At 44.9% G+C, this 25,881-nt stretch overlaps 1 protein-coding gene across 9 annotated transcripts in view; it reads left to right on the top strand.

Moving 5' to 3' along the window:
- ARHGAP32 (Rho GTPase activating protein 32) overlaps positions 1-25,881 on the top strand; it is a 258,295-nt gene that overhangs the window by 192,999 nt on the left and 39,415 nt on the right. For 6 of the 9 annotated variants that reach the window (XM_032982271.2, XM_032982272.2, XM_042800645.1 and 3 more), the window contains 2 exons: positions 4,014-4,064; positions 6,707-6,781. The exons of 2 other annotated variants lie outside the window; for them this stretch is intronic. In XM_032982271.2, the coding sequence (XP_032838162.2) occupies positions 4,014-4,064; positions 6,707-6,781 (126 nt within the window). Of the gene's footprint in view, positions 1-4,013; positions 4,065-6,706; positions 6,782-15,121; positions 15,231-25,881 lie in introns of those variants that run through there. One more of the 9 variants, XM_032982279.2, reaches the window with a different exon arrangement.

Raw genomic sequence — 25,881 nt, 5'->3', positions numbered from 1 at the left:
GTTGCATGGCTGGGGTAGTGCAGGAAAGCTTGCATCTTCCTCACCCGTATTCCCTGCGTTCTAGTCTGTGGCTTAAACATATAGGGTAGTTCTCATACACTTAAATATCCACATGAATTCATTTTCTCCCTTTACCTATATTTGAACCATCAGATTGGCTTTTCCCAAGGAATAGAGACTTTTCTAAAAGAAACCACTTGCAGCTTCTGTCCTTACTCAACATTAGCAGGGTATTTCATCTAGAATTAATGTAAAGTTTTAGGGGTGGGCTTGATAAGACATACTTACCAACATGCAAACTTTATTTTCTTTAATGAAAATGTGACGTGGAGACCATCTAGAACATTTTTGTATGTGCAGCAAGAAGTTCCTTGCCATGAAGGAGTTTACAAATGTAGAACTCCTTGGGTTGTTTAATCATCCATAGATTCGTCTGGGTTGAGTAATCTAATGAGAAGCAGATGGAAAGCAAAGAACTTCCTGCCCTGCGTTTTTATTATTATTTATAATTAGAGGTTTTGATTTGCAGAAGTGATGGGGACAGCGTTTTAGTAGAGCCATAAAATATTGCAATGGTCTATAATGCAGTACAAATAATGACTGAAGAACAAACCAAAATTAAACACAGGGAATGGGAGAGGAGGCTTAGGTTTAAGTGCAAACTCTGCTTTTGGGAACAATATTGTCTTTGACTGTGGAGGTACACGCTTACACCAGTGATAATGCAGCCAGCGCCTGAGGGAAATGAAAGAAAAAGGACCAGACAGGAAAATGGTCCATTTTATCCAATTCTGAAAATTCAAATTAATAAGAGAGAATATTGGTTTTGCCTTGAGTCACCTCTGAAATATATTTGACAATTAAGTTTGGATTGTCAAAGTTATCATCTCCCAAAATACTGCTAGGGATAGGTATGCTTGCAGAGATAGATCCATATATATACACAAATATATGCACACAAACTATCACCTGAAAATTAAAGTCAGTCTCATTATCACTTAACAAATTCGTTTAGTTGTTTTCCTTTTTCAAATTCTGTATACATGAGAAAGTAATACGAGGGAAAAAAAGGGTGCTTAGGAGGTTTTGGAAGTTACCTGTGGGGGTATTATTTTCCCTTCAGTATTATACTAAGCCCGTGCCCCATTTTTTTCATGTTCAGCACTGTAAGAAAATGCTTTTTTTTGTCAGGTGGGATGCAGACTGATATCCTGACTGTTTCTATTTACGTAAAAAGCGCTGTAAACATCCAGGAAGGTGGCGTGGGCTCACCAGATCCCAGTTCTCTTGAGCACTTGCCTTTTTTCTAAATTCTTCCTGTATTCTTACTCAGATACAGTACTCTAATGATACATTCTTAGCCTACATTATTATATTGAATTGGTATCAAATCTTTCATAGCTAATACCATTTACTGACAATTTAGCTGGGATTTGGTACTACAGTAGACGGAATCAGCTCGTATTCACGAAGATTTTTGAAGAGATACAGGATGAAAGGTTGCATTTGAATTTCAGATATTCGGTGAGAAGTGAATCTTTTAAATATTCATTGTGCTGCTTGGAAGAGAGAAAATGAATAGCTGTTTTGTTTTTTCCTTCTAAGTGAACGTTTGGGAATTGCCTGTGGATTGTGGCTGTGTTTACTCTTCTCATCCACTTCTGTCCATCTCTGGTTGGTCTTCTCCGGGAATGGTGTGTGTTCATGTTGTCCCCACTCATCATTCTGGTGTAGTTAAGTCACAGGCAGCACGTCTCAGCTATCTGTTTCAGTCTGTTCTTCCTCATCATTCTGGCTATTTGTAGTTTAACAATATTTAAAGTCATACCTCACGCTTCAGCTCATACATGCAATTTGTTTCACGTCTTTTGCTAACAAGTAGCATCTTGCTGTGTACCGCATCCTTGCTGCAGCGTGCCTTGGCATGATAATTTGTTTGAAGGTTTCTAAACGTGGTTGCTGCTGGGGAGCATCTGGTTTTGGTGGGGAAGCAAAGAGTAAAGATGCAGTTTGCAGAGGGACAGGTAGAGCTTAAGTGAAGAAACGGGGGATAAGAAGGTAATGTTTTCCTTTTTTTTTTTTTTTTTTCCCCCCAAAAAAACAATGAGCATTTTTAAAAGTTTAGGGAGCTTTTTCACCAGTTCCTCAGTCTCATTTAGGACAAATGAATGAATAAACCCAGCAGCTCTGCCCAACTTTACAGAGGATTTTTCAAATTCCTGTCTCATCCATTCATTTAATTTAGATTTAGCAGTTAAATGTACTCTTATGATATTCAACTAAGGATACAATAGAGGGTACCTGTTAGTATTACAAGCTGTTGTAAAGAATATTTTTTTAAAAAAACATAAATAACAGATTAATCTGGGTTAACATGCCAAATACAAATAATCCACTGAATTTAAGGAGGATTGAAATTTAGGTCTGGATCAGGCAACAGGCTCTATTCTGACCTCCTGAGGACTGGTATAGCCCTGAATGAATTAATTTTAACTGCAAAAGTGCAAACTGAGTTACATTCATTGTGTTAGAGCTCTTGCAGTCATAACAGACTCTTAAAAGGTCATGCCTGCTTTGCAACAGGCTAGTTGCTAATCCCCGGACAAAAAAAGATTACACTTGGATTTTGTTAAATAAAAATATAAATCAGGACGAACCAGGTACAAATAGAACTTAAATTCTGCAGATGCCTGGGTTGAACAGCCACGAGACACTGATGAGTATATAATGTCTTAATTAGTGTTTTTATAAAGAAAATATGGAAAGATAAAATGTATGTAATTAGTACCAGTCTGGTTAATCTTGTGTAAACAAACCAGTTCAACATGCAACTGTCTCATTAAAGCTAAATTAAATGAAAATTTTATTGAGCCAAACCAGGTATCCATTTTCAGCATGGGAGCAGACAGGGCATAAACGTCCTGACACGCTCAGGGCCACCAAGTTCAGTTCCTGATGCAGAAGGCAGAAAAGGCGCTTTCAGTGTTGACAGACCTAAGGACCAATCCTTCAAGAAATCACGTTCTTTCAGCTCCTGTGGAGCTCAGGCAGAGCCAAGAGCAGGCAAAGATTTCAGGATGGAAAGTCGGCAGTGTGAGTGTAAAAACTATACCTCTTCAGGGGACTTGCACACGTCTCTGAAACGTGCTGCAGGTGTTTCTCCAAGGCTCAGAAAGCCACCGAGATTCAGCCTGGTGGGATGGGCGTTCAGGTGGAGACTTCAGCAGGACAGTGCCAACTTGCTTACACCCCAGGTTTGAGCTGTTCTGCTCCGTGCGGAGGTTATTCCCTGGACACTGGTGTTGTCTCTCTTCCATCCAAAAAACAAGCTAACGCTTGGGGCAGAGGCAGCAAGAGCAAAGCGCGTTCTCTGCCATTAATGATTTTCAGGGAGAACATTTGTCACTAGGAAAATATAGCTCTGAGACAATTTTGGTTTTGTTTTTGCATGGAATGGATAATGAGATCAAGCAGTTGTCTGCTCCAGCACCATTAGAAATGGAGGAAAGCTAAATGTGTAAGGAACCGAATTACGCAAAATGTGAATTTACAAATCTGGGAGTTGTTTTCTTTTGTAAGTGGTTGGCACTGTCCATCTATATAAAGAAACGTTCATCTTCCAGCCCTGTTTCTGACTCAACAAAGTACTTAAACACGGGCTTAACCATAAACACATGCTTAGCAGACACTGGAAGTAATGCAAACAAATCCTATAGTTTGCTGTGTTGCTCAGCAGGGATGGGCCTTGTGCTAAAAGTTCAGACATGCAAAATGTGTGGGGATTTTTTGAGCTGGGACACACTGGGTGGGGAATTCTTGGATCCTAATGAATTTCCAGAGTGTTCAGGGAATAAAGCACCGAACAACTTGAAGGATTTGGTCTGTAGTTGTGTTTTGTGCTGTGTATAGCCTAGCTGGGCTTTATTTGAAATGAACCCATTTTCAATGGGTGCATGTTTTAACCAACTTTTTTTTGTTTGTTTGTTTGTTTTTTTTTAATTATACCTTCCCAGTCTCCCCTGCCCACGGAGCCCGTCCAGCGTCCTGGAGCTACTTCCCCCCTTGTACGTTTTCATTTATTCCTTTTTTCTTCTTCTTTCACTCCCTGTCTCTCTCTGTTTTTCCTTCTTTTCTTATTTTTCTGTACATGCAAGTCAGTAGCACTGATGCTTTGAAGGATATTCAGGGAAACCAAAACAAACCCTTAGTCTAACGTGCCTTTTCTAAAGCTCTTTGGACATAAAATAATACAGCAGGGAAACAAGGAAACTGATTCTAAGTCTTTTCTGTTGGAGATGATAGAATCATTTTGCATCAGTAAAACCTGAAAGAAATTAAGTGCCAGGCCATCAAATACAAATGTCAGTTTGAGAGAAAGAAGTTAAAAAAGCAGGTGACAGGAGTTAAACATGTCTCTGAAAGTCTGTTAGGACTTAAAAATCTTCAGAAGCAAAGAGTTGCGGGGTTTTTTCTTGTTAAAGATCAGAAAATAGTGTTTGAGCTTAACGTCTCACAATGCCCAAAGTGCAACTGTGGAGTTATGTGGGAGCAGCTTTCTTCTCCAGAGAGTCCTGCTTCATGTTGCCATAGTCTTTTTTAGATCCTGCTAGTACTAATCTAACCCTCACAGCAATAACCTAGTGCCAGTAAAACTGGAGACTGTTGCCATAGATTGAACATTTTTTACAGTAAAGGTCTCATTTACACATATCGACTCCCCCCTGGGATGTTGTTTGGAGTTCATAAATCAGTCTTAAACCTGGCTATGCAAATACTGCAGATAGATGTATATAACTAATTATATGTGTATATGTATATATACACACACACACGTGTATATATATGCTTTCCCCATGCACAGTTCCAGCCTGCTGGCACAGAGGCTGTGCGCTGATACCCTGGTAATGTGGGAAACAGGCACATGGTTCCTATTCACAACACTTCCTCCAGAAGAATGTTATTTGACAGCAAATTTCTCGTTTCTGGCGGGGAGACTCAACTTTCTGAGCACCTTCCTGAGCGTGTGCCAACATTATCAGCTGCTCTCCAAAGAGAAAGGTAGAGACTTCAGAGAGGAAGGCGGGAAGGGGGTTTGTATTTTGGATTGTGATCATGGAGAGCGCATGTGGTGAGGCTGCTTCTACTGCACATATCCAAACCCACAAGAGTCAGGGAATATTTAAACTGGGGTAGAGTCTTTAAGAATGAGGGCAACATTTATTGCTGTGACTGGCTATATCCACTGATAAATAAATAACCTGCCAAAAAGTTTGGGAGGAGTCAGAATAGGGAATGCTCCTAAGATCCAAAGAGTTTCCTTTGGACATACGGGTACTGAAAAAGATTTTTCTTAGTTTTTTTTCCTCTTTCATAGCCAAGTTTCTTGAATCCATGAGCCCTTCAAAGATGCCGTTCCTGCTAAGGATCAGTAGCGGTTAACTTCAGATAATCAATCAAGGCGGGGTTGGGCTTTTTCCCCTTTTTAACATGAAAACAAAGAACAGCCAGCTTTCCGGTTCCTTAAGGCAGCCTGGAAGGTTAGCGTTCAGAGTCACCCCCCTTTTTAAGCTGTTTGTGAGCGGGAAGAGTTCAACACTGGAGCAGCTACAATGCTTCTGCTCAAAGGTATAAGGCTTATTAGTGGTTCTGCTTGGTTTTCATGTGAAATGAATTTCTTTTGACAGCCATGTCCCTTTGTGAGTCATGTAATTGCAACAGGGACTAGCAGCTCGGCTGTCGCTGCGCGCAGAGCATCACTGGAGAGATCACAGGCCACAACCCTCACGTGCCTGAGCTCTCCTCTCTGGTCTGCACTGGTGGTTCTTGTTGATAATATTTCTGTGTACCAAAGATCATGGTTGCACATCATCTGTTACTAGTAATTTAGGAAGATACTTCATGTATTTTTTAAGAATGGAAGCTTTGAGGTCCTGTTCAGGCTAGTGTTAGGGGGGCAGTTACTTTTTGAATTCATTTTTTGGCCCTCAACTTGCCCAGATAAAACGAGCTGAGTTCTGAATAGGGAGGCAATGGCTGAAATATGGTTTTGAAACTGGGATGGAACGCCTCTGAAAATGAGCTCTAAATCTTTAGTCTCCCAACAATACCAAAGACCACTGTTGTGCCAGTTGCAGCTGTGTTTAAAGTCACCGATGCTTCCACTAGCGTTTGTCAACCTAAATTGAGATCTATTTTATATAATTTTTTAAACTCTTTTTACAGTGACAGCTCCATTTACCGTGATAGGTGTGTTTGCATTGGAATTGAGAATTAGACTGCATACACTGTGGTCACACCTGAGCCAGCTTTAAGCCCAGTGGTTCAGGTACCAGTAGCATCCACCTTCATCTTCAGCAGCTGAAGTTGTCTTGGGATTTGGGTGTTTACTCAGCTTATTTCATCTCACCTCATCTTTCTTGCTATTCACACTGTGAGCTTGGCATTTCACTTAGACTTCTTTTTGCACGTAGACACTGCTAGTTAAGAATACTTCAGGCCTAGAGCATGCCAGAGAAACACCACCTTAGAATGCATAACCCTGAAATCTGGATTCTTCTAGCACTGTTTCTCCAATTGCTGTCCCTACAAATTAAATTGTTTGTCTCCTGCAGTTTGTTCCAGGAGGTATTTTAATTTAACTTTGTCCTTTCTCTTGCCTTCTGTCTGTTCCTCTGCCCTCTTCCCACCTGACCTTAATTATGTGCAGATTTGGAGATGGATAGTGTAAAGCCAGGTTCTGCATATGTTACAGAGGCTCTGAACCAGTCCCAGCTGAGCTCAGGTAGAGCCCGTTATGTACAATTAGTCTCTCAGTGTCCTAACCAAGTCTAACACTGTACGTGATAGCAATAACCATTTACTAACAGCCTAGGTTTGGTTACCGAAGGTAGATGTAGTTGAAGTACTTTATCATTATTTTTTTGGTGTTAATATCTAAGAATTCGCCTTCTCCCAGGCAGACCTTCTGCAAGTGATTTCATTCAAGTCAGCGAGTCCAAATCTTTAAGAGTACTGCTTAACATAACTGGCTCTTGTATTGCTAATGCTCTGCAGTATCTGTGGCTACATGGTTATTAGTCTGTGTATCATAAATTAGCTACTTTTTTTTTTTTTTTTTTTTTTTTCCCTGACTGCTGAATTTCTAAATATAAAGTGTTCTTCTCTTCCCAGGCTTTCAATTTGTGCCTCAGAAAGATATATCCAAAGAGTGTGCCAAACCCTATTTGACCGTGTTCTGGAGGAAAGAACTTGCTTGAATAAGAGAGAAAAGAAATGTGGTTAAATACTGTAGTTTTATGGCAAAGTAAATGACCCTAATGTGCACCCAGTTGCACAGTGATAGCAGAAAACAACTGTGTTGTGTTGTCATTGTCATGACAACGTCGCTTTAGCTTTTCAGAACTAGCATTAGGTAAAATTAAAGTGTTCCAGTGGAACTAAGGAGCTCAGACATGCCTCTGGTACATTTTATGTACTTAAGCAATTTGATCGCCCGTTACTGAGAGGTGTTTGATAATGGACATTCCAATTTATTTTAGTTTGTTTCGTTAAATTGTATCTGGACTTTTGTTTTCCTGGATCTCCTAAGTGCTTTAAAAGAAAATGTAAGTAGAATTTTTGGCGACCGAGTAGCAAACTGTGTAAGTTCCGTTTTCCAGCAGGCTGGATCAGGGCTTTCTAGTAAGACAGGCAACACGTCATATTTCTTGCAAAGTGTTCAGACAACATGTTGTCCTCTTACCTCCCTCTGTTTCATCTAGTCCCTTTGTAGTGAGGTTGAGATGAATTTGCAGGGTAACTCTACCTTCCATGGGAGATCATCCCAATCTGTTCTTTGAGTAAAATGCATAGGTTAATGGATATTTGGTATTGAAGTGATACTAAGAAACCCAGTCAGTCAGAGCTCACTTGGGTCCTGCTGTCTACAATGCTGATTCCTGTTTGTTAAGGAGGCTGATGGTTGTGCAATTCCGTGATTTTAAGCACTTGGTAAGTGGCAGGCATCTTTTCTACTTGGGTTTCAACTGATTGAAAATCTTCTTGTGGTTGCTATGCGTAAAGCTCTGCCTCTGCTGAAATCCCTGTATTTCCATTGTTACCTTCTAAAGTCACCAAAAGCAGATTTATTTTTGAGCTAGGCTTTAAGGCTTTATTTTGCTCCTGCAATAAGTGTTGTATGCTTCCTTTAAAAATCAAGGATTTTTTTTGAGAGTATTATTTTGCTGGTAGTTTGCATCTTGGGTACATTAGGAATGCCAGACTTGGTCTTCCATAATGACGTTGCATAGCTTGCTTTCAGTGCAGTGAATTCTGATAAAGTGCTTATTTAATCTGAATTGCTCCAGTAATTACTTGTTTTTAGGAGAAAGGGATTTATTGCCATGCCTGCCCAGGAGTGCGTGCAGCTATAATACATGCCATTGCAGTGGTTAGGTTTTTTAGGTCTTTAAATTCATGTACAGAATTGAAGTATAAATCAAAACTGCAGCAGCGTTTTCCTGTTAGTTTTTAATTTCCTTGGAGCCTTCCTTTCTCTTTGCTCTCCCCCCCCTCGTTTCAAGTGATTCTTCCCCCTTCTTTTTTTTCCTTCCCGTTTTTTGGCAGAAATAGAAAGGGCCGAGAACTGTGGGCTGATCCGTGGAAATGCCGCTATATACAGGATTCATCTGGTCTTCTGTGAGAGTCGCACCATAAAATCTGTGATTCTGCCGGAAAAGTCTTGAGTTTGAGAGAACAGCTCCCTAGAGCCTGTGTGCTAGGAACAGATAGCGACAGAAACTCTGAATTGCAGATTCTGTGTTCTTTGGGCGAGTGTGCACGGGCATGTGTGATGAGCATCCCACCAGCCACGACGTACGTCCTGCCCTGGGTACTAAAGAGCCTGGGGGAGTGAATTGGGCTAAATTTGGCCAAGTCGAATTTTACATCCACGAGCCAAGCAGCGTCGAGCCAGTGGGTTTTGTTTTGCTATTTCAGCATGGATTTGGGAAAAGGAACCAGGGAGGCCTCTCCTTCTGGGGCTGCTGCTCCAGTGCCCCCCACGGCCCTCCCCACAGCCAGCCCCTGAGGCACAGAGTCCCCACGACGATTTGTCCAGCTGAAGCTCTGAACAATCTTCTAAATGCCCTCATTTTGCAAGAGGGCAATTTCTTGATACGTTTTCCTGTAGAGCTGCTTGAAAAGCCACTGAGGATTACTGAGGTTGCTCCATAATTAACCATTTTAAGAAGCTGCAGGAGAGCTGGAGGTGCCTACGGGTGCACATGCCAGTGGAGAGTAGTCCCGGGAGGCCCCTACCAAACTGGGACAAGCTGTGGATTTACATGGAGCGGTTAAAAAAAAAGTCCTCCAAGTTAAAAGGTGTTGAATATTTTTTCTGCGTGCTGCAATGAACCTCTGACTAGGAGAACGTATTTTTATATGTAACTTGCTTTGGAATTTAGCCTTCTCTGGCAAATCGGAAATACTTCTCCTGTCCACCTAAAGAAAATCTGTAAATTTTGGCTATCTCATAAGTGAGAGATGAACAAGAATTTTAAGTATTTCAAATAAGTTCCTTAAGGATACATAGCATTAGGATAGGAAGTCAATGTATTTTTTTCTTCCTTCTTAATCCTTTAATCCTTTAACAGTGCAGACGCTTTCTGACAGTAGTAGTAAGAACCAAGCATGCGTTTTGGCATTATTTTTTAAGCACCCATGGTTGTGTTTCTTACCCACAGACTCTGTGGACTAGGTGTTTGTAGTTGATGCAGTATTTGCAATCTGAACAAACATATTTTTGTAACATTTCCTAGGTGCTATGGAAACACGTCTTGTTGGTTATCAGGTATTTGTAAGTTGGTTGACGTTTTCTTCAGGAGGCCTAGATTTGAAAGCGTGGAAGAGAAAGGATTTGGGTATTCCCAAATGTGTCCGAAGGGTCCGGGGGAAGCAGGGTTGGAGGCTGGGGAAGCTTGGCAGGGCAGGAGACAGAAATGTGCACTCACCCAAAAGGTTTGTCTACAGGCTCTAAAGACCCAAGATGAGGAGAAGGATACAGCTGGGTTCTGCCATGTCATTTATATCTCTTTTTTTTAATTTTTTAGCCAAAGTAAAAAGAGAGTTTTCTAATCCATTACAAGACCTGCTTGCCTAAGCCCTTCCAACCCCCGAGAAGGGGGAGCCTTGGTAATTTCCAAAACAAATGTCAAGCGTCCCAAGCAAGTTGTTTGCAGGGATAAGATACTGCAGGGTGAGCGTTGCCTCGCACCCCGTGCAGTCATTTGCACGAGTGCAAGCCAAGGGAAGAAGGTGGCTGCTCGGGTGACCTTCCGGCTGCTCTGTACACCACCGGTACCAGCGCAGGTGCGGGGCGGCGCTGGACGGGGCCCCTCTCCCCAACCTCAGCCCGGATTTGCACTGATGTTTTTCCTGGCACAGCTGAGTCTGCTAGAAGCATGAAAGGGATCGCACCCAGAGCTGGCACAGCCCATCTGCCACCAAAAAAAAAAAAAAAAAAAAAGAGCAAAAAAAAACCCCCACCCTAAACCCTCAGTCGGGGGGTAGGCACAGCTGTGCTGGCAGAAGAGCCCTTTTGTCAGCTGAGGTTGTGTCAAGGGGAAGAGCAGAACTCAGCCAGTTGAGAAACATCTTGTCAGCACATCCTGCATCTCCACTGGGAGGCACTGCGGGTGCGATGACGGCACTGGCAATCGGCCTCCAGCCTCCTGAAGTCACAGGGAAACGCCTGAAGCGCAGGTAGAAGGAAGAGAGGGATTAATTTCTGCACTCCCCATACTGCAATTCCTTCCTTGTGTGTGGTCACTCTCAGCCTCCGAGGCTTTCTGAAAAAGTTGAACCCACAGACGGTAGCTTCAGGCTTCCCGCATTTTGACAGATCGTTGGCCATGTTTCTTGGGGAATTTGAATTGGAAAGGAAAACGAGCAAGCATGGTGTATGGATCTGTGCACAGTCTGTCCGCATCAGTTCAGAAATAATTATGTTGATCTGTGTATTGTGTAGGTAAGAAAGAGAGGTTTTCGTGTTTCTGTTATGGAAACATTCACAGTGTTTGGGGCTGGCATGCTTCACCTTTTTTAAGAGGTTGAGTCCACTGAAATAGGATGACTACTTATGAAATAAAGCGGTAAAACTTGGCTGAGTGCAGGGGTGTTGGAGGCACCAGTGTGCTATTAATAAGGCCAGCTTTCTTTTCACATGTTCTGTGCTGCTTTCTCGCTCTGCCTGCTCTCCACTTATTCAGGTTGGGGGGTTTTGTTATTTTTAAACTTAGATATTTTTTTCCTTTCTCGCAAGCTCTGTCAAAGTGGGACTTAACTCTAATAATAGTTGGCTTGAGCAAAACTCTGCAGTTATGCTAAGAGCTTTGAAATCATGGGAAGAGGTAGCTTGTTCTGCTCTGCTTTTCCTCTTTCCTCCTGAATAATTGTGCAAATTAGTGTGGGAGCCAGGTTGTGGCTTAGAAATATTTTCAGGCAGCTTTAACCTTAGGTGGTAGCACATAGCTCTGATCTCTTCTTGTATTGGCATACGAATTTATCAAGGGTCGTGCCAGTGGATATCTCAAATCTCCAATTAAAACCTGGTCCTGTTAAGTTCACAGAGGCTGAGCACCTACCCCATCACCTCTCTGTACGCAGAGGAGTGGTGCTTGGGCCCTGACTCCAGCCAGCTATCGCTCCCATGCCCGCAGGGAGCAACGATGTTGCTCCATCTGCACGAAAGTGCCTGTGGGGAAGCTATAAATTAATGCTAAAAGCCAGTGGAGCTGGAGAATATACGTTGGCAAATCCATTGTGTTTGTTTGGCTTTCTTGGGCACAGCTATGGTGTCGAAATGTGTGTCGTCTGCTGCTTGGACAAGTCCCGTGGCATGTTCCTACCAGAAATCCTACGCAAGCAGCAGAGGCTCCTCTGCCCCTCTCTGTCCATCTCCCCTCCCTCCTTTCCTTCCCCTCTCCCTCGTGGTGAATTTAACTGCCGCAGACTGCAGATCCTAACATTACCCTGGCCTTTAGGACTTGCTTGGCTAGCTCACGGATCAGCCTGTGTCTGTGATTAATTCAGAAGACTTTGCTGAGCTGAAGTTTCATCTGCCGGATTTCATTTAAGAGCTTGTGTCAGTGCCACGCTCATTCTTCTTCAGCATTTAATCCTGTAACTGCAGGGGGAAATTTGCATCAAATTCTTTGACTTGTTCTCATGGGAACTCGCTTTTGCTGAAGGAAAGGCAAGTGAAAGTCCTCTGCTACCCTCAGCATTACATCATTCCTAACTGTGTAAATTGACCTTTGTAAATTGAATATTTGGAATATTTTTCTTGCAAACCTGGACAGCCATGGCAGACCGTGGCTACGTCCCCCAAAAGAGCAAGTCACCACGTTGATTGTCCAGGTACTCTGGGGCATGAGATGCCTCACGTCAAACCTGGTTTCTGTGAGCTCTGAGAATCAAATCCAGTCATTTTGAGGCTATCCCGTGGCAGTCTAGCGCATGGTGGGCTGTTCTGTCAGGGGTTTTTTAATCTCCCAGTCTGCTTTCATCTGGAATCTTAGTTTCTCCCCAAACCCCCATTTTAAAAAGGGAGGGTTTGTTTACTTGGGGGCTGCTTCTTTTGTGTTTTGAGAGTATTGGCAGGATAAATCAATGCTGAGTAAGAAGCAGCATTGAAATCTACTGGCTAACTTCTAATAGTGGCTTAAAGCTTCCTTCAGTGGTTAAATCTGCAAAACCAGAAAGTGCAAGAAGCTACGGGGTATATTAATAACATTTTTTAGGTTACTCTGCCTTCCCAGCACGTCTCTCTAGCTCGTAAGCTCCAGAGCAGTTGTGTCCGTGACGTGGTGCTGTGCCAAACGCAGACTTGTTGTTTCCAGGTGCAGAAGAGCCACATCCCTGGCTGCTCAGGTTTCATGCTTAAAAGAAAGGAATTTGTAACAAGCATTAAGTAATTTTCTTTATAGGAAACAAAGTGCAGGTGGGGAAAAGGTGTGCCGTTGTACACCACATAGTAAAATATCTCCTCAAGCACCGTTTGAGCATCAGAGCAATAATTTTCAGAGGCAATACCCAAATCCACAGTTGAAGGAGCTCTGTGTGACTGGTGATGCAGCTGTTCTATTCCTGCTCTGATTAGCAAAAATAGGAATGTGCAATCTCTGGCCCTAGTTTGAAACTGTGCCCCAGCAAAGTGTGTGAACCGAACAGTTTGGCACAACGTGGTTAACCAGCCTTGTAGGATTCTGCCTGGCCTATGTTAAAAAGCAAAAAAAAAAAAAAACCAAAAAAAAACAAAAAAAAAAACCCCCACAACAAAAAAACTGATGTAGGGAACATATAACACATCCTGGTAGTTTTGGGCAGCTGACAGTGTTACTACTCTGCAGTCCTGTATAGTTTTGCTATTTTGAATTGTTTGTGCGTGTTGCATGTAAATTTTGAATACTGGTGCTTCTGTTGTATTCGTTCCCTGCTTGTGTTGGGATTTCACCAACTTTTATCGATGGGTTTGATAGGAAGAACATTCCTGGAATGGTGAGTTGGTATCAGGAAGAAGGTTTTGTATTCCAAATTGTGTGTAAGCACATATAGAACCGGATTTAGGAGTCATGCTTGGCTGCTAAGGAAAAAAGTAATGTGATAGTATGATCATTGTCCAAGCAAAACAATTCCAGTAATAAATACCAAGTATAATAAGTGGCTGGAGAACGAGCATTATTTGGAGATATGAGTCAGCAAACAATTTTGAAAATAACACATTTGCTTGAGGAGAAACCGTAAACACCAAAAGAAATGAGTTTTACCCTCCTGATCATCAAGATGTCTGCATAAATAAAAGCAGATTCCTCTTTAATCCTTCTGACCCCGAGGTTGTCCAATTTATCTAGCGAGCCCACATTTTAAATTCCGTGACAGCAATTACAGCAGTTGATAAACTGCCTCGTACGAACCGAGGAGCTTGGGGTCAGCATGGCAAACCAGAACAGCAGCAATATTTATTCCTCAAGCGTGCGATAAATGCAGGTAACGCCACCAGCTTCCCTGGCCCCACAAAAAGCCTGGAAGGCTTGGCTGAAGTTTCCTGAGCCCCACGAGCCTCTCGGCTTTTGTCCCCACTGCTGGGTGCTGGCTTCGGTGTGGCTGAGCAGGGGTGCTGTCACAGGTGTGAAGTGGAGTTATGGTTTGTTCTGCTTTCTGCTCTGGAGTGGGGTGTGCCGGTACAGGCGGTTTTTTTTTTGGAGCTGGGCTGTAAACTAGGACACTGTAAAATGATCCGTGTCATTCTGCTTTTGTTTTTTAATAGCAGGACTCCCTGGAGGATTTTTAATTGAGTTTGTTTTCAGTGATCTGATCAATGCGGCCACAAACTGAGCTGGCTAACAGCCACTCAGGGTGGGAGGGGGCGTGTTTTTTTGGCCCTGTGATTAGATTAACAGGAGGGACACCCTGGGTGCAAAGTGTCTCTGCTGTCCCCGGGGCTCGGGGCCGGACGGGCTCACGGGTGCGTGGCCCAGCCCGTGTCCAGTCTGCAAGTTTGGACGTGCTTCCATCGAAGCCCTCAAGCACACTCAGCTTCTCTCCCTTTTTTTGGGACGTGCCGAGGCAGCATTTTGGCGTGAACTCGAGGATTTGCTGTGTGAGCAGTGGGAAACCAGCACTCAAAGGATGGCACAGACATACCCCTAACCTCTGCGGTCTTCACGAGACTGGGCTTGGGCCCTTCCTGCCGTGTTCTCTGTAGTTTTGGGGGTGTGAAGGTGCTGTTTAGGTCTGTGCAAGGAAGAAACCGTGGATAAAGTTGAGTGCAGCTCTCCGGGCCCCATCCTTGGCGCCCCTGTGTTTTCCTAGAGGTACCCGCAAGCTGAAAGAGGATGGCAAACCCGCATCCCTCCTGATAACAGGGGTTGCTGAGAGGTCGTGGGGTTGTCTTGAGAGAAACCCCCAGGGGTCTGGCTGTGGCAGAGCCAGCATGGGGTGGGGGGGAGAGGAGCTGGGGGGGGTGAGGCGTGGGAGCCAGCGTGGGAGGAGGGAGGGAGGCACCTGCGGGAGGCACCTCCTCCATCCCCTCCTCCATCCCCTCCTCCATCCCCTCCTCCATCCCCTCCTCCATCCCCTCCTCCATCCCCTCCTCCATCCCTCCTCCACCGGCAGCTCAGCCCTCTCCGAACCAAACATCCCTGGCTGGGGCTGCCCGAGGAGGTGGGCTGCCCTGCGACCAGGAGAGAAAGGTAAGAGAAATCTCACCTTTTTTTTTTTTTTTTTTTTAAAAAAAAAAACCTTCTCCCCACCCCTCCCCGCATTAGCGTCTTTCTTATGTAAGACTTGCAGAGTATTTTTAGGTTCCTGCGCCCACTTGTTGCTTGGTAACTTGCCATCTATTTAATTTACCGTTTGGGGAGGATGTATGGCTTCAAATGAGGATTTTTCTTTTCTGGCAGCGATGCACTGGGGAGGAGGCGGCTTGGCATGTGTATGGGGGTTACGACCCCCTGGTTGGGCACAGCGGGGCTGTGCTGCGGGGTGTCCTGCCCACGGGTGGGTACGGCACAGGACGCTGAGCTGATCATACCCGGGGGCGATGCACTCGAGGCTCTTGGATGAGTTCTGCTGAGGAGGGAGGGGGTAGCCTGGGGATCGCGTTTTTTAGCCAGATCACTGGGATCGCGTTTTCAGCCGGATGAAAAAGTACCTGTTACTCCACAGTTCCCCATGACGCTTGCTCATCCGACACCCTGGCTGCTGGTTGTAGACCCGGGTGTTTCTGCTGTGGGAGAAGATCCTCAGGGATCTTGTGCCCGGCTCGGCGGTTGGCTTCTCTTGCCAACTCAAGACTGATTAACACCGCACAGCTCCCCGTCCCCCCACCCCCCCCCCCCCCCCCTCCTCCTTGCTGATTGTTTTACTTCTGTTTCCCTTTACTTATCTCTGACTTCAGGTTCCTATTGCGCCTTTCTACTGGCTAGGTCCGTAGCTGTAAACTGTTTTATTGGACTTAGTCTAGGGTCAGGGGTGTGTAGCGAGCTGGAGCTGTTAAAGGGAGCCTCTTTCATGTCAGGGGTGATTTGTGGGAGGATTCCCACCCACATCCCCGGGGAGAAGGAATTTCAGCTTGCAGGCCCCCTCCGGGGCACAGTCAGGTTGTGCCCTTGGGGTTGCAGAGATGTGCGATGGGGTGCCTCCTGCTCAGATTTTATACCTAGCTCCCAAAGAGGCAGCTGACAGATGGGGAATGTCTAGAATTTGAATTTCAATAGATTTTTGCATATCACTTGATCTTTTTGTTTTCCCTCCCTCCCCAGACTGGCACTCCGAGGACATAGGATGCATTCCTAAGCATTAATATTACTGATGCTGTTGTTCGGGAGAAGGGGGCTTCCCGTTTAAAAATGCTAGTCCTTTGTCTGCTGGAGCCCCGGGGCAGTGAATGCACACTCTGAAAAATAAAATTCCCAGGGAAAGTAGTTACTGTGATCACAGTAGACACTTTGCAAGTAGCCAGGGCTCGTCTGTTCGCATTTGTTCAGAAAACCTCCTAGAAGCTATAGTCCCATTTTAAGGACAAAATGCCCTGCAGGGCCTTATTATTTATGACAGAGAAGACAGGACGCTTTCCCTTCCCACTCTTCCCTGACCTCCTTTGTTCTGGGCACCACACGGGCATGATAAAAGAGTCTCATTTGAAATCAAAGCTCTGGACTAGTGAGATAAAGGAAAAGAATAAAGTGGGCAAAACAATGCAATATCTGCATTCCTAAGTCTTAGAAAGCAGCTTTAGTTCCTTGCAAATCCCCAAATGCGTTGGGCCCAGTTTTCATGTTCAGTAAAGCTTTTCTACATTTCTTTAGCTGTGTAAGGAGGATGTATGGGAAGATGTTATTTTCATCCTCTTTAAAGCTATTGTATCCTGCTGGCGCTGTATAAAGTGACTGTAATGTGAGCGAGGCTCAAGTCTGTTGTCTTCACTATTGTTTCCACTCCAGGTGAGTGGGAGTTTTGCTTCCAAAGGCAGAATCATCCCAGGGCTTAACGCAGGTGTTAGCAACTAAAGTATAAACACTTTAGAAAGTCAGGGTTGTGAATAGAAAAAGAGCCAGAGCGATATCAATCTTGGAAGAGTAGGTCACTGTGGTTTGAAAGCAGCTGGTCTGGGCTGTCAACAGCTGCCCTCTGGCTAGTGAAAATGGAGATGGATGTCCTTTGTGAAGAGATTGGGAGAGCAGCAGTGATGTTACTTGTCATACTGGGAGCACTGCATACTTCAGAAGAGTCTGTACGCCCAGGATTGAAGTAACTTGAAGTAACGGCTGTGCCCTGTGGTTTAAGGGCGGGGAGGTGGTGTGCTTGGACCCCAGTCTCCTCCTTATTCCAGATGGATTGCTCATGTCCCTTCCTGCTGGAATGAAAAGGTTCCTTCCCAGTGTCTTCCCAAGGCCTCGCATAAGAGCAGACACCCTCTCACCCTAGGATTGGGCTCCATCTGCCAAACTCCCAATTATTCAACTTTGGTTGGTTGTTGATTCATGTCAGATCTTTTTTTCACTGCTTGCCTCCTCCCACCACCCGAGCTGGAGCGTGCTGCCGTGCCAAACTGGAGTAACTTGACTGCCGCAGTCGCTCCGGTTATCCTGGTTTAGCTGATTTGTGTTTGAATGACTAGTGAAAGCTCTGGGCTGCGTGCATGTGTCCAAAGTACTTGATGTTATTCAGGGCTGGCTTGGGTTACTGTCAGGTTTTTTGGAAAATATCCCGCAGCACTGCTACCATTTGTAGCAGGAGTAGAAATAGCGTGGGTGAGGCTCAAGCAGCCGTGCTGCAACTTCATTTAGAGTGTTTTGAAGCCTTTTGATCAAGGGAGGAAACTGCACGCAGCGTACGGCTGGTGTGTGAGTAAGGGAGGGCAAAGGCAGTTTGCCTTCAAGTAAGTACAAGTTTGAGAGCCGTCAATTCTTGACTTCTCTGAAGCTATGGCTGCTGTAGACAGGACAATAAACAGTTGGTTTAGATTGTATTAAAGGGGGGTTGAGATCAGCCATGAAGAAACTCCATCTGTAAGGATAGCTAGCAGCTTGAGTTATTACCAACAGAGAATGTATGTTATTTCCATCACCGGAGACTTGAGTTGGAGAAACTTCTGGCAGAGATGGCTGAGGTACAGTTGAACCTGCTCAAGTGGCACCTAATGGGTTAGGTGGCATCTTGGCTCTTGACTGTTCTCCCCTCTCCTGCTTATCTGCAAGTATCTGATACCCAATTACCTGGTTGATCTTGATGCTGACTTGGTCGTTGATGCGTACCTGGTCGTCCTGACTGCTACTGCACCGCTTGTGGTTCAAGGTAAGAAATCTGCTAACCAGTAACACCTTCCATGGGACACGGTGCATCGCCTTCAGGGTTGTTCTAAAACAGGGTTTCTTCTCAAACCCTACGAATTGTGTAAGCAGTAGAGATACCTTCAAGTTACAGTATCGCATTCTCTTTCGTGCAAATTTCGTGTTACACAAAGGTTTCAGCACACGTTGATGTCAAGATCTCGCATATATAAGGGTGTAGCTGGTGCTTGGGCATGCAGGGTGAGATGATCACGAGCTATGACCAAAGTGAACATGGGTGAAAGACCAACACTGCCTCCCTGACGGGCAGATCTGATGTTTAGTTGCGCTAGTGATCCAGTTACCTGAGTCAGGACATTATTTTTTCAAGAGGATCATTAATCTCCAAGGTAAACGAGATAAGCAAAAGCACTGCATTAAACTCTGCTTGAACACACAGAGGTTTTTCAAAATGTAGGATGAATGAGAGAGAAAAAAGGTATTGCAGGTGTCTCTTTTGCTATTTTTCTCCTAACTCTACGTTTCCCGGTTTGCTCCCCTTGACTCCCTTGTGTGCTAAATGCCATCATCCCTCTCATTTTGTTTTCAGCTCTCACTTGTTTTCTGGTTTTAGCCTCTGATAACTTGTTTCCTTTGAACTACGGCCCCACGTATTATTACTTCCTCACCTCCAGCTGCAAGCCTTCGAGGCCCCAGTGTTCCCTAACCGGAGCCCATTCCGGCTGTATTGTCACTAAGACTGTATTAGCGCTGCTTTTTTTCCCAAATACAATTTGAACATGTTAATAGAATTAATAGATTGACCTTGTCAGCCCTTGTACCTTTGAAACCTCTCTCCTTTCTCAGTTGGTGTTCAGCTGACTGATTGATATCTCCTAAGCATATACTGCTTCCCTCAGGGTAGGTAAGCTGTACTCCAGGGAATTAATTCAGAGATTTCCTGTGGTCTGTTTGTTCAGGAGGTCAGGTCATATTATCTCAGTGCTCCCTTATGGCCTTAGAGTCTATGAAAATATCGGATATATCTTTAACCTGGAAAGTATCACAGATTTCTTGGTATCAGACTTTCCTATCTGTGTGTAGGTGACATGCTTCTGCATCTACCTCACCTTGTGGTGATCGTTCTTTCCTTATAAATACTCGACAGATCTGCCAGAATTGGGCAGTGAAGAGCGTGGAAAGAGTTGTTGCCATTGTAACTAGTTCCTGGTTCTTGTATGCATTTTCTCACTGACATAAAAAAACCTTCTCCAGACAGTTCAAACTGTAGATGATCTTTGTGCATAGCATTACAGATGTGTGATTTTAGTCAAATAAGTCATGCTGAAAGCAGTTGATGCTGCTGGTCGGATAGGCTTTTGAATTTGCAGTCTTCTGTCTCTGGAAGAGGGCTAATTAGACCCGAATGCAACAGGAGCTGCCAGAGGTTGTTGTCTAATCCGGGCATGAAAAAGCACCGAGTGAGTTGCCAAGCTGGTCGATCTCTGATGCCAGATGTTCCTGTGCTAACCAGAAGCCAAAGGCTGATGTTGGCAAGGGCAAGGAAGCCTTGCAGTTTTGCTGAGGCTATTGCTTACAGACACTGCCCAAAGGATGGCTCCAGAAGCCTGGGCAGGTACAAGAATAAATGCAGCTTCTTTATTACTAGACTGGAAATAAGAACAGCAGCATCACTGACCAGTTTTAATGACCTACTTTCCCCTCCGTGTGTATGGTGCTCTCACGGTAGCTGGAAATATGTGCTTATTCTTGGCTGGTTCTTGTCATCATGGTTAATTTTAATGGTTTTTATCTAATGACATTGAAATTAATCACCTTTAACATATTTTACGACTTCTTATATCGCAGAGGCCAGCCTTAACTGGTGTCAGCCAGGCACAAGATAAATGCTGCGACATCAAAAAGCACGCAGCATTTTTATTGTATTTTCCTTTTCTTTATAGAGCAAATCAGTAAGTACACATTTATGAAGGTTATTGGAGATAGGCGGCTATTTTTAAACTCCCACACTTAAGGAATTTTAAAATGTCTTTTTGAAAATCTTTATGACCAAAGAGGGAGCCCAGTGTAGAGATTAGTGCAATTATTGATGTGGTGTTGGTTGGTCCTTCTTCAAAACCAGCGTCCTATTCAAGGACTAAAGGACGGTGCTTAGTGGTGCGTGGTTCCAGATTCTGGTTGGGTTTTTAGGGCTGTATAAATCAGCTTCCAAAATAGAGTCTGCTGTGGCAGGAGGAAGGGAGTAAAATGTCTTGTTGCTAAGGAACATGACAGAGAACCGGGAGAAGTGACTCAGTTCTTGGCTTTGTATAATTTCTCTTCAGTAAGCTGTGGGTCCACAGAGCGTGTCTTTCTAAGGGGGAAGGGATGGATATTAAAAATATTTACTGAGGTCTTACAGAGGAGCCGAGATAACTGATGCTGTGTGGGGAACCAGCTGAACTCGGGCCACTCGTGGAGTTAAATGTGTTGCTGAGTGTTTGCGGAACCGGGAGCGGAGGAAATGGGTGGCAAAACCAACCCTGGCTTCTCAGCTCCCGATTCCTGGTACTGCTCTTTCTCCAAAAGAGTCTGCTGCTGCTCCTTCTCTCCCTGCAGTAGAGTTTAATTTTAGAGAATGGGTCTTGAGGGGCTAATAGCCTGGAAAAATCTTAGCTTGACTTGCTGTAAATCTCTCTTCAGAGAGGATGGATTTCGCTTGTGTTTCGTAATACCTTGCTCTGCTTTTTTTTTTTTGGCATTTCCACACCTTTTTCCAGTCTTTGATTTTTGTGACTGGATATTGCAATTTGTTTATACATTTCAAACTATGCAGCCACACGTGTTCTTGCTTTTGACCTTAGCACCGGGCTCTCCTTGCAGCAGGGGCCAGCTGGGTTCTGTAGCGTGTAAAATCGCTGTTAATAATAAGAGAAACAAACACGCTGGCCGCGTGCTGGAATGTGGGGCAGCATACACCCTCCAAGAGTTTCCCTTAGAGTCAGAGTTTACTAACCCTGTGTTAGAAAAAACGCTGCTGTCAAGGGTCCTGTGAAGCGGATTTTGTCCAGGCGTGAGTTCAAAACCAAAGTATTAGCGATAGCAGGAGGAGAGAAAGCAGGTGTTCCTTATGGATTTTAGCATGGGTTTGATTTCCCTTGGCAAAGGTTGCAGGGGGACAGGCGGGGGGTTTGCGAGGATGTCCCGGAGGAAGCTGCCATCATCCCGTTCAAAATACACTGCTGGGCCACCAACCGCCGAGGGGAGGGAGCGCTTGCCTTTTTGTGCACATAAAGGTGCAAGACTTGAAATCCCGCTTTGCTTTTCCGTTCTTGGTTTCCCCCCGTCTTTGAAAAGAGGCGGGGTAAGATGGGAGATGCTGTCCAAGGTTGACTGTGTTGTAATTTGTTCTCGGAGCCTTTGCATCGTGGCATTTTTCTTACTGAAAAGGGAAGGAAAACGCGCGCACAACACAATATCAGCAAGGCTGCCTTTATAAAAAGACTCTCCTGTTTGGTCACCGTGATTCAAAGCCAAGGACTCGGAAGCTCTTCTCCATCCTACCTTTCCTTCTGTTGCCAAATGTAATTAAACATTAGATTTTAGAAACACTCTCGGGAAGAGTTTTATGGCACAAAGATGATGCTTCTGCAGCTTGGGTTGAAACCCGTGGTATCGTTGGCCGGTGCCCGAATCCTACGGGTGTAAATCCAGATTAATTGCATCCCCGTCAAATCTATACAGGCGCAGGAGGAGTCAGAAGTTGTGGCTCCGTGGCTTGGTTGGACCCTTGGTGAATGGGGCTCGTTTGCCAGCGGGCCGAGGTCTAACTGCAGCGTGTTGGCTTTGGCAGGGAGCTCAGCCGAAGAAGGTCCCGTTCCCCGGGCTCTGCTCCGCCGCTGCCACGCCTGCCCCTGCTCTTCTGCTGCAAGGGCATCAAGGCCGAGAGATTATTTTTATTTTTAATCTGGGTCGCTGCAGCGGTTTAGCGCGCGGTGCGACCCCACGGCACGGGGTAGGAACGCAACGGGAGCGCTGCCATGGCCCGTGAGGGCGGCAGGTTGGGGGACGATGCAGACCTCCACCTGTCCCAGCAGAGCCCCGTGAATTTTCCACAGTTTCCCAGAGCAGCCCAGGAAAAGCATAATCGTGCTGAACAACGGCCAGGAAACTACTTTGAATCAGCTGGTGGCCGACACATTTCTCCAGTAAACAAGCTGCATAAAGGATATCCTGAAGTGGCTTTTCAGTCTGCGGCATTAGGGTGAACGAGCACTGCTTCTAATGAAGTAATTGTTATTTAATAGTTGTTATCGATGTCAGGGGAATTTTGGGCCTCGCTTATACTACAGAAGCTTGGTGGTACAGCAACAACGGCGTGGTTTGATTGATAAATGTTCCTCAGGGAGGTACAGACTATGGCAGTTTCCCAAAACCATAATAAACGACCTGGCACAAGTATTCCTATTTTTCCCCTCCCTTTGGCCAGCACAGTTATGTCAGCTAAGGGTGTGATATTTTTTCTCACTCCTAACTGACACGTTCGTGCCAGCAAAACTTCAAAAGTCATCCAACCTCAGGTGGGTTTTTTTTTTGTTTGGGTTTTTTTTTTCAGCCAATCTCATTATGCTAGATGGAGCATCTGTCTTTGCTTGTTCAGGCTGGCATAATTAGCCAAACCTGCCTTTCTGAGGAAAATCAGCCCTTGCTCCTTCTAGGAAAGCCTCCGTTTGTTGGTAAACGATTTGTTTTATAGCAGTTAAATAGGAGATGGAAAGTAATGTGGATAAATGTTAGGATATTTGTTTAGTTTTGTCTGCCTTTCAGCTGGTAACTCAGCACCATCTCTGGCCGTAGCAACCGTGTAAAATTGTTTGGTGGTAATGCTGCTTTATCATCTGAATTTCCTTCCGTGGCCCTTGTCAACATGAACACCTCGCATGGAGACACAAACTCTGAATGGTTCGGATTTATCGTATCCCCGCTTTATTGGTGGGACAAGAAAGGTTAAAAAAGGGCCAATCATTTTCTCGACATCTCCTTGGTTTGTAACAATTTTAGATCTGTTTCTGGTCTAAACCCCTGTGCTGTGATTCCATAGCTGCTTTGCAGTTCTGGGTTTTTCAGGGCTGGCGAGTGGGTGTAGGACATGCGCTGCGGCAGGAGAGCACGGCTCGCTCTTGCTGGCACCATCACCAGTGGGACAGCAAAGGCTTGGGACCGGTGTTTTGGAGCCAAAAACATCTATTCTGCAGGATTCCTGGTAGCAGCCTTGGCATTGATGCTTATCCAGAAACTGGGACTGCTGCGCTAGCTTCATCTAAACCAAAATGCATCAGAAGTTAAACCTCTCTTGGGATGCATTGCTGGTTTGAGGGTCGAATGATGCCGGAGGACTGGGAAGCAGGACAGAAAGCATTTTGCCTTTTGTTGCTCTTGGCCAAAAGACGGCATACCTGACCGCCTCCTGAGCTCTCACAGCTTGTAAGGATAGCTTATCCTTTGCAGACACCTACTTGCTTTTTTGTTCTTTTTTATAACCTGTCAGCGAAGAGACGGCTGCTTGGATCTTCCTGCTGTTCTCTTTCTTTCTTCCCACCCAGGAGAAGCCTAACTCCTATCGCTGAATCACTCTTGCGTGGGTATAAAACTCTGAAGTCGGTTTAGCCTGGGAAACTCTCATGCAGAGGAGGCAGCGATTCGGAGAAGAGCGATGCGGGAAACTGTGTTGAAGCAAGGAACCGTGCAAAGGTTTCAGCAGGCCGCTGATAAGTGAATTTTTGGTTATTGAACCTGCCCTGACGGTGTCTTGGGCTGCCACACTGGTACACCCTGGGAGGGTGTTTGTAGGAACCTGCTTACTGGTGCAGAAAACAAGACAGTTCTTTTCACCGGTACCGAGTGGCTTAAAGGCAGAGCAGATCTATTGTGTTTTAAAAACACAGGTTTCCTTTCTGGTTAGTGATGTAACCAAGTATCAACACCAAGCACAGTACATCTTTGGATGGTGGAAATGTATCCATTGCACCTTTTTCTGTTTTTAATGCCTGAGGGGACGGACACCCAAAAGTCACTTGCTGACCTGGTCACCAGCATTAGTAGAATTTCTGCAGTACTGGAGCTGGATGCATTTTTCTCCATTTTAAATCCAGTATCTGATAGACTCATTTGTCATTGTCAGGCAAGATATTTCATGAAGAACTGTACCCGGAGTCTGTAAAATGATTCAAATGAATACATACGTATTATTAATTGCTTTATTTGGTTGTTTATTTGGCTGTTGTTAAAGTGTCTGTCTCAGGTCTGTCACCTCCAATAGCATTATCACAGGAGCCCGAGGGTGGTAACCCTTTGAAATTCCACACAAGCCAGAGTGACATTCTGTCTCCATTTATTCTTGAGCAGGGCTGATAGGAGATGATAAATGAGCCGTTACTTTACTGTGATGATGGATACAACCAAAATCTATCCTAACTTTGTTTGGCACGTCAGCACAATCTGTTCGTTTATTGTGTGTAATTAAAAAACCCTGTCAAACCGAAAACATTCCATTCATTAAAGCCCCCATAGCCACAGCTTGTCATGCTCAATGCTTCTGCGTTTTGTTAAATGATTTGGGTTTGACTGTTGAGAAGGCAGACATGGGTTTTGTTGGTGATTTCAGACATTCAGATGTAGCCCTCTGTTTAAAGGGATTAAAACATCATGAAGCATAGCATGGTTATAACCTTGTTCGTGGGAGAAGGTTTTTCATGTTGTCTGGTTGAAGAATGCCCTGTCTGCCTCTGTGAAGCATTGCTGCATAAATCTCCCTTTTGCTGAGTCCCAACTTCCAGAGCCACTCGCAGAATTTCAGGTGGTGCTCCTTACCGAGCAGCGGTGACTCTGAAGAGATGCACCTCTGTCACCACGGGGCTTCAGTGCTTTTGTTTGAAAGAGCGTTCACTCTGCCGAAATTTGATTACAGCACTTAGGTTTTAATGCAGGTGGAATACGCGCTTGTCTTTCCTCTCTGGGATCTGAGACAGGAGCAGGGGAGAGGGATTGCTGGCATTGCCTTGCGGGTGCTGCAGGAGCCTTTACAACTTCCTGGGGCTGTAAAGGCTTCCTCACAAAGCACAGCCTTTTATACCAAGCGATTTGTTGTTTTCAATAGAGCTCTTCTGTTGAAGTTAAACTGCTTTTAAATCACGTCTACAATGGCACTTTTGTTGGGGAGGCCAGAGCCCTCTCGCTTTCAGAGTGGGCCTCTGGAAGGAAAGTTGACATTCGAGGGCATTGTTCTGCTTCCCATTGAAACCTGTGCTCAGCCTCTCCTCCCGGTTTGCGTGAAGTTTTATTTGTGGCACCCACTTCTGCCCCGTGTGACTCTGCGTTTCCTTCGACGGGGAATTAGTGTCCTTAGTGGGACTGGATGGGTTTACCAGGGTGACCGATGGCACCCGCGCCACGCAGAGAGCCTGCGGCATTGCGCAGAGAGACGGGGCGGGAGGTTTGGAGGGATGGCTCCTGAGCTGCCGTCTCGTCTCTTTGTAGACTTCTTGTATTTATTCTGGAGGGGATAAGCTGC

The sequence above is a fragment of the Tyto alba genome, unplaced genomic scaffold, assembly GCF_018691265.1.
Source record: "Tyto alba isolate M040663 unplaced genomic scaffold, T.alba_DEE_v4.0 Super-Scaffold_32, whole genome shotgun sequence".
NCBI classification, from domain to species: domain Eukaryota; kingdom Metazoa; phylum Chordata; class Aves; order Strigiformes; family Tytonidae; genus Tyto; species Tyto alba.
Note: the sequence above shows the minus strand (reverse complement) of the source record. Positions and strands in the feature narration are given on the sequence as shown.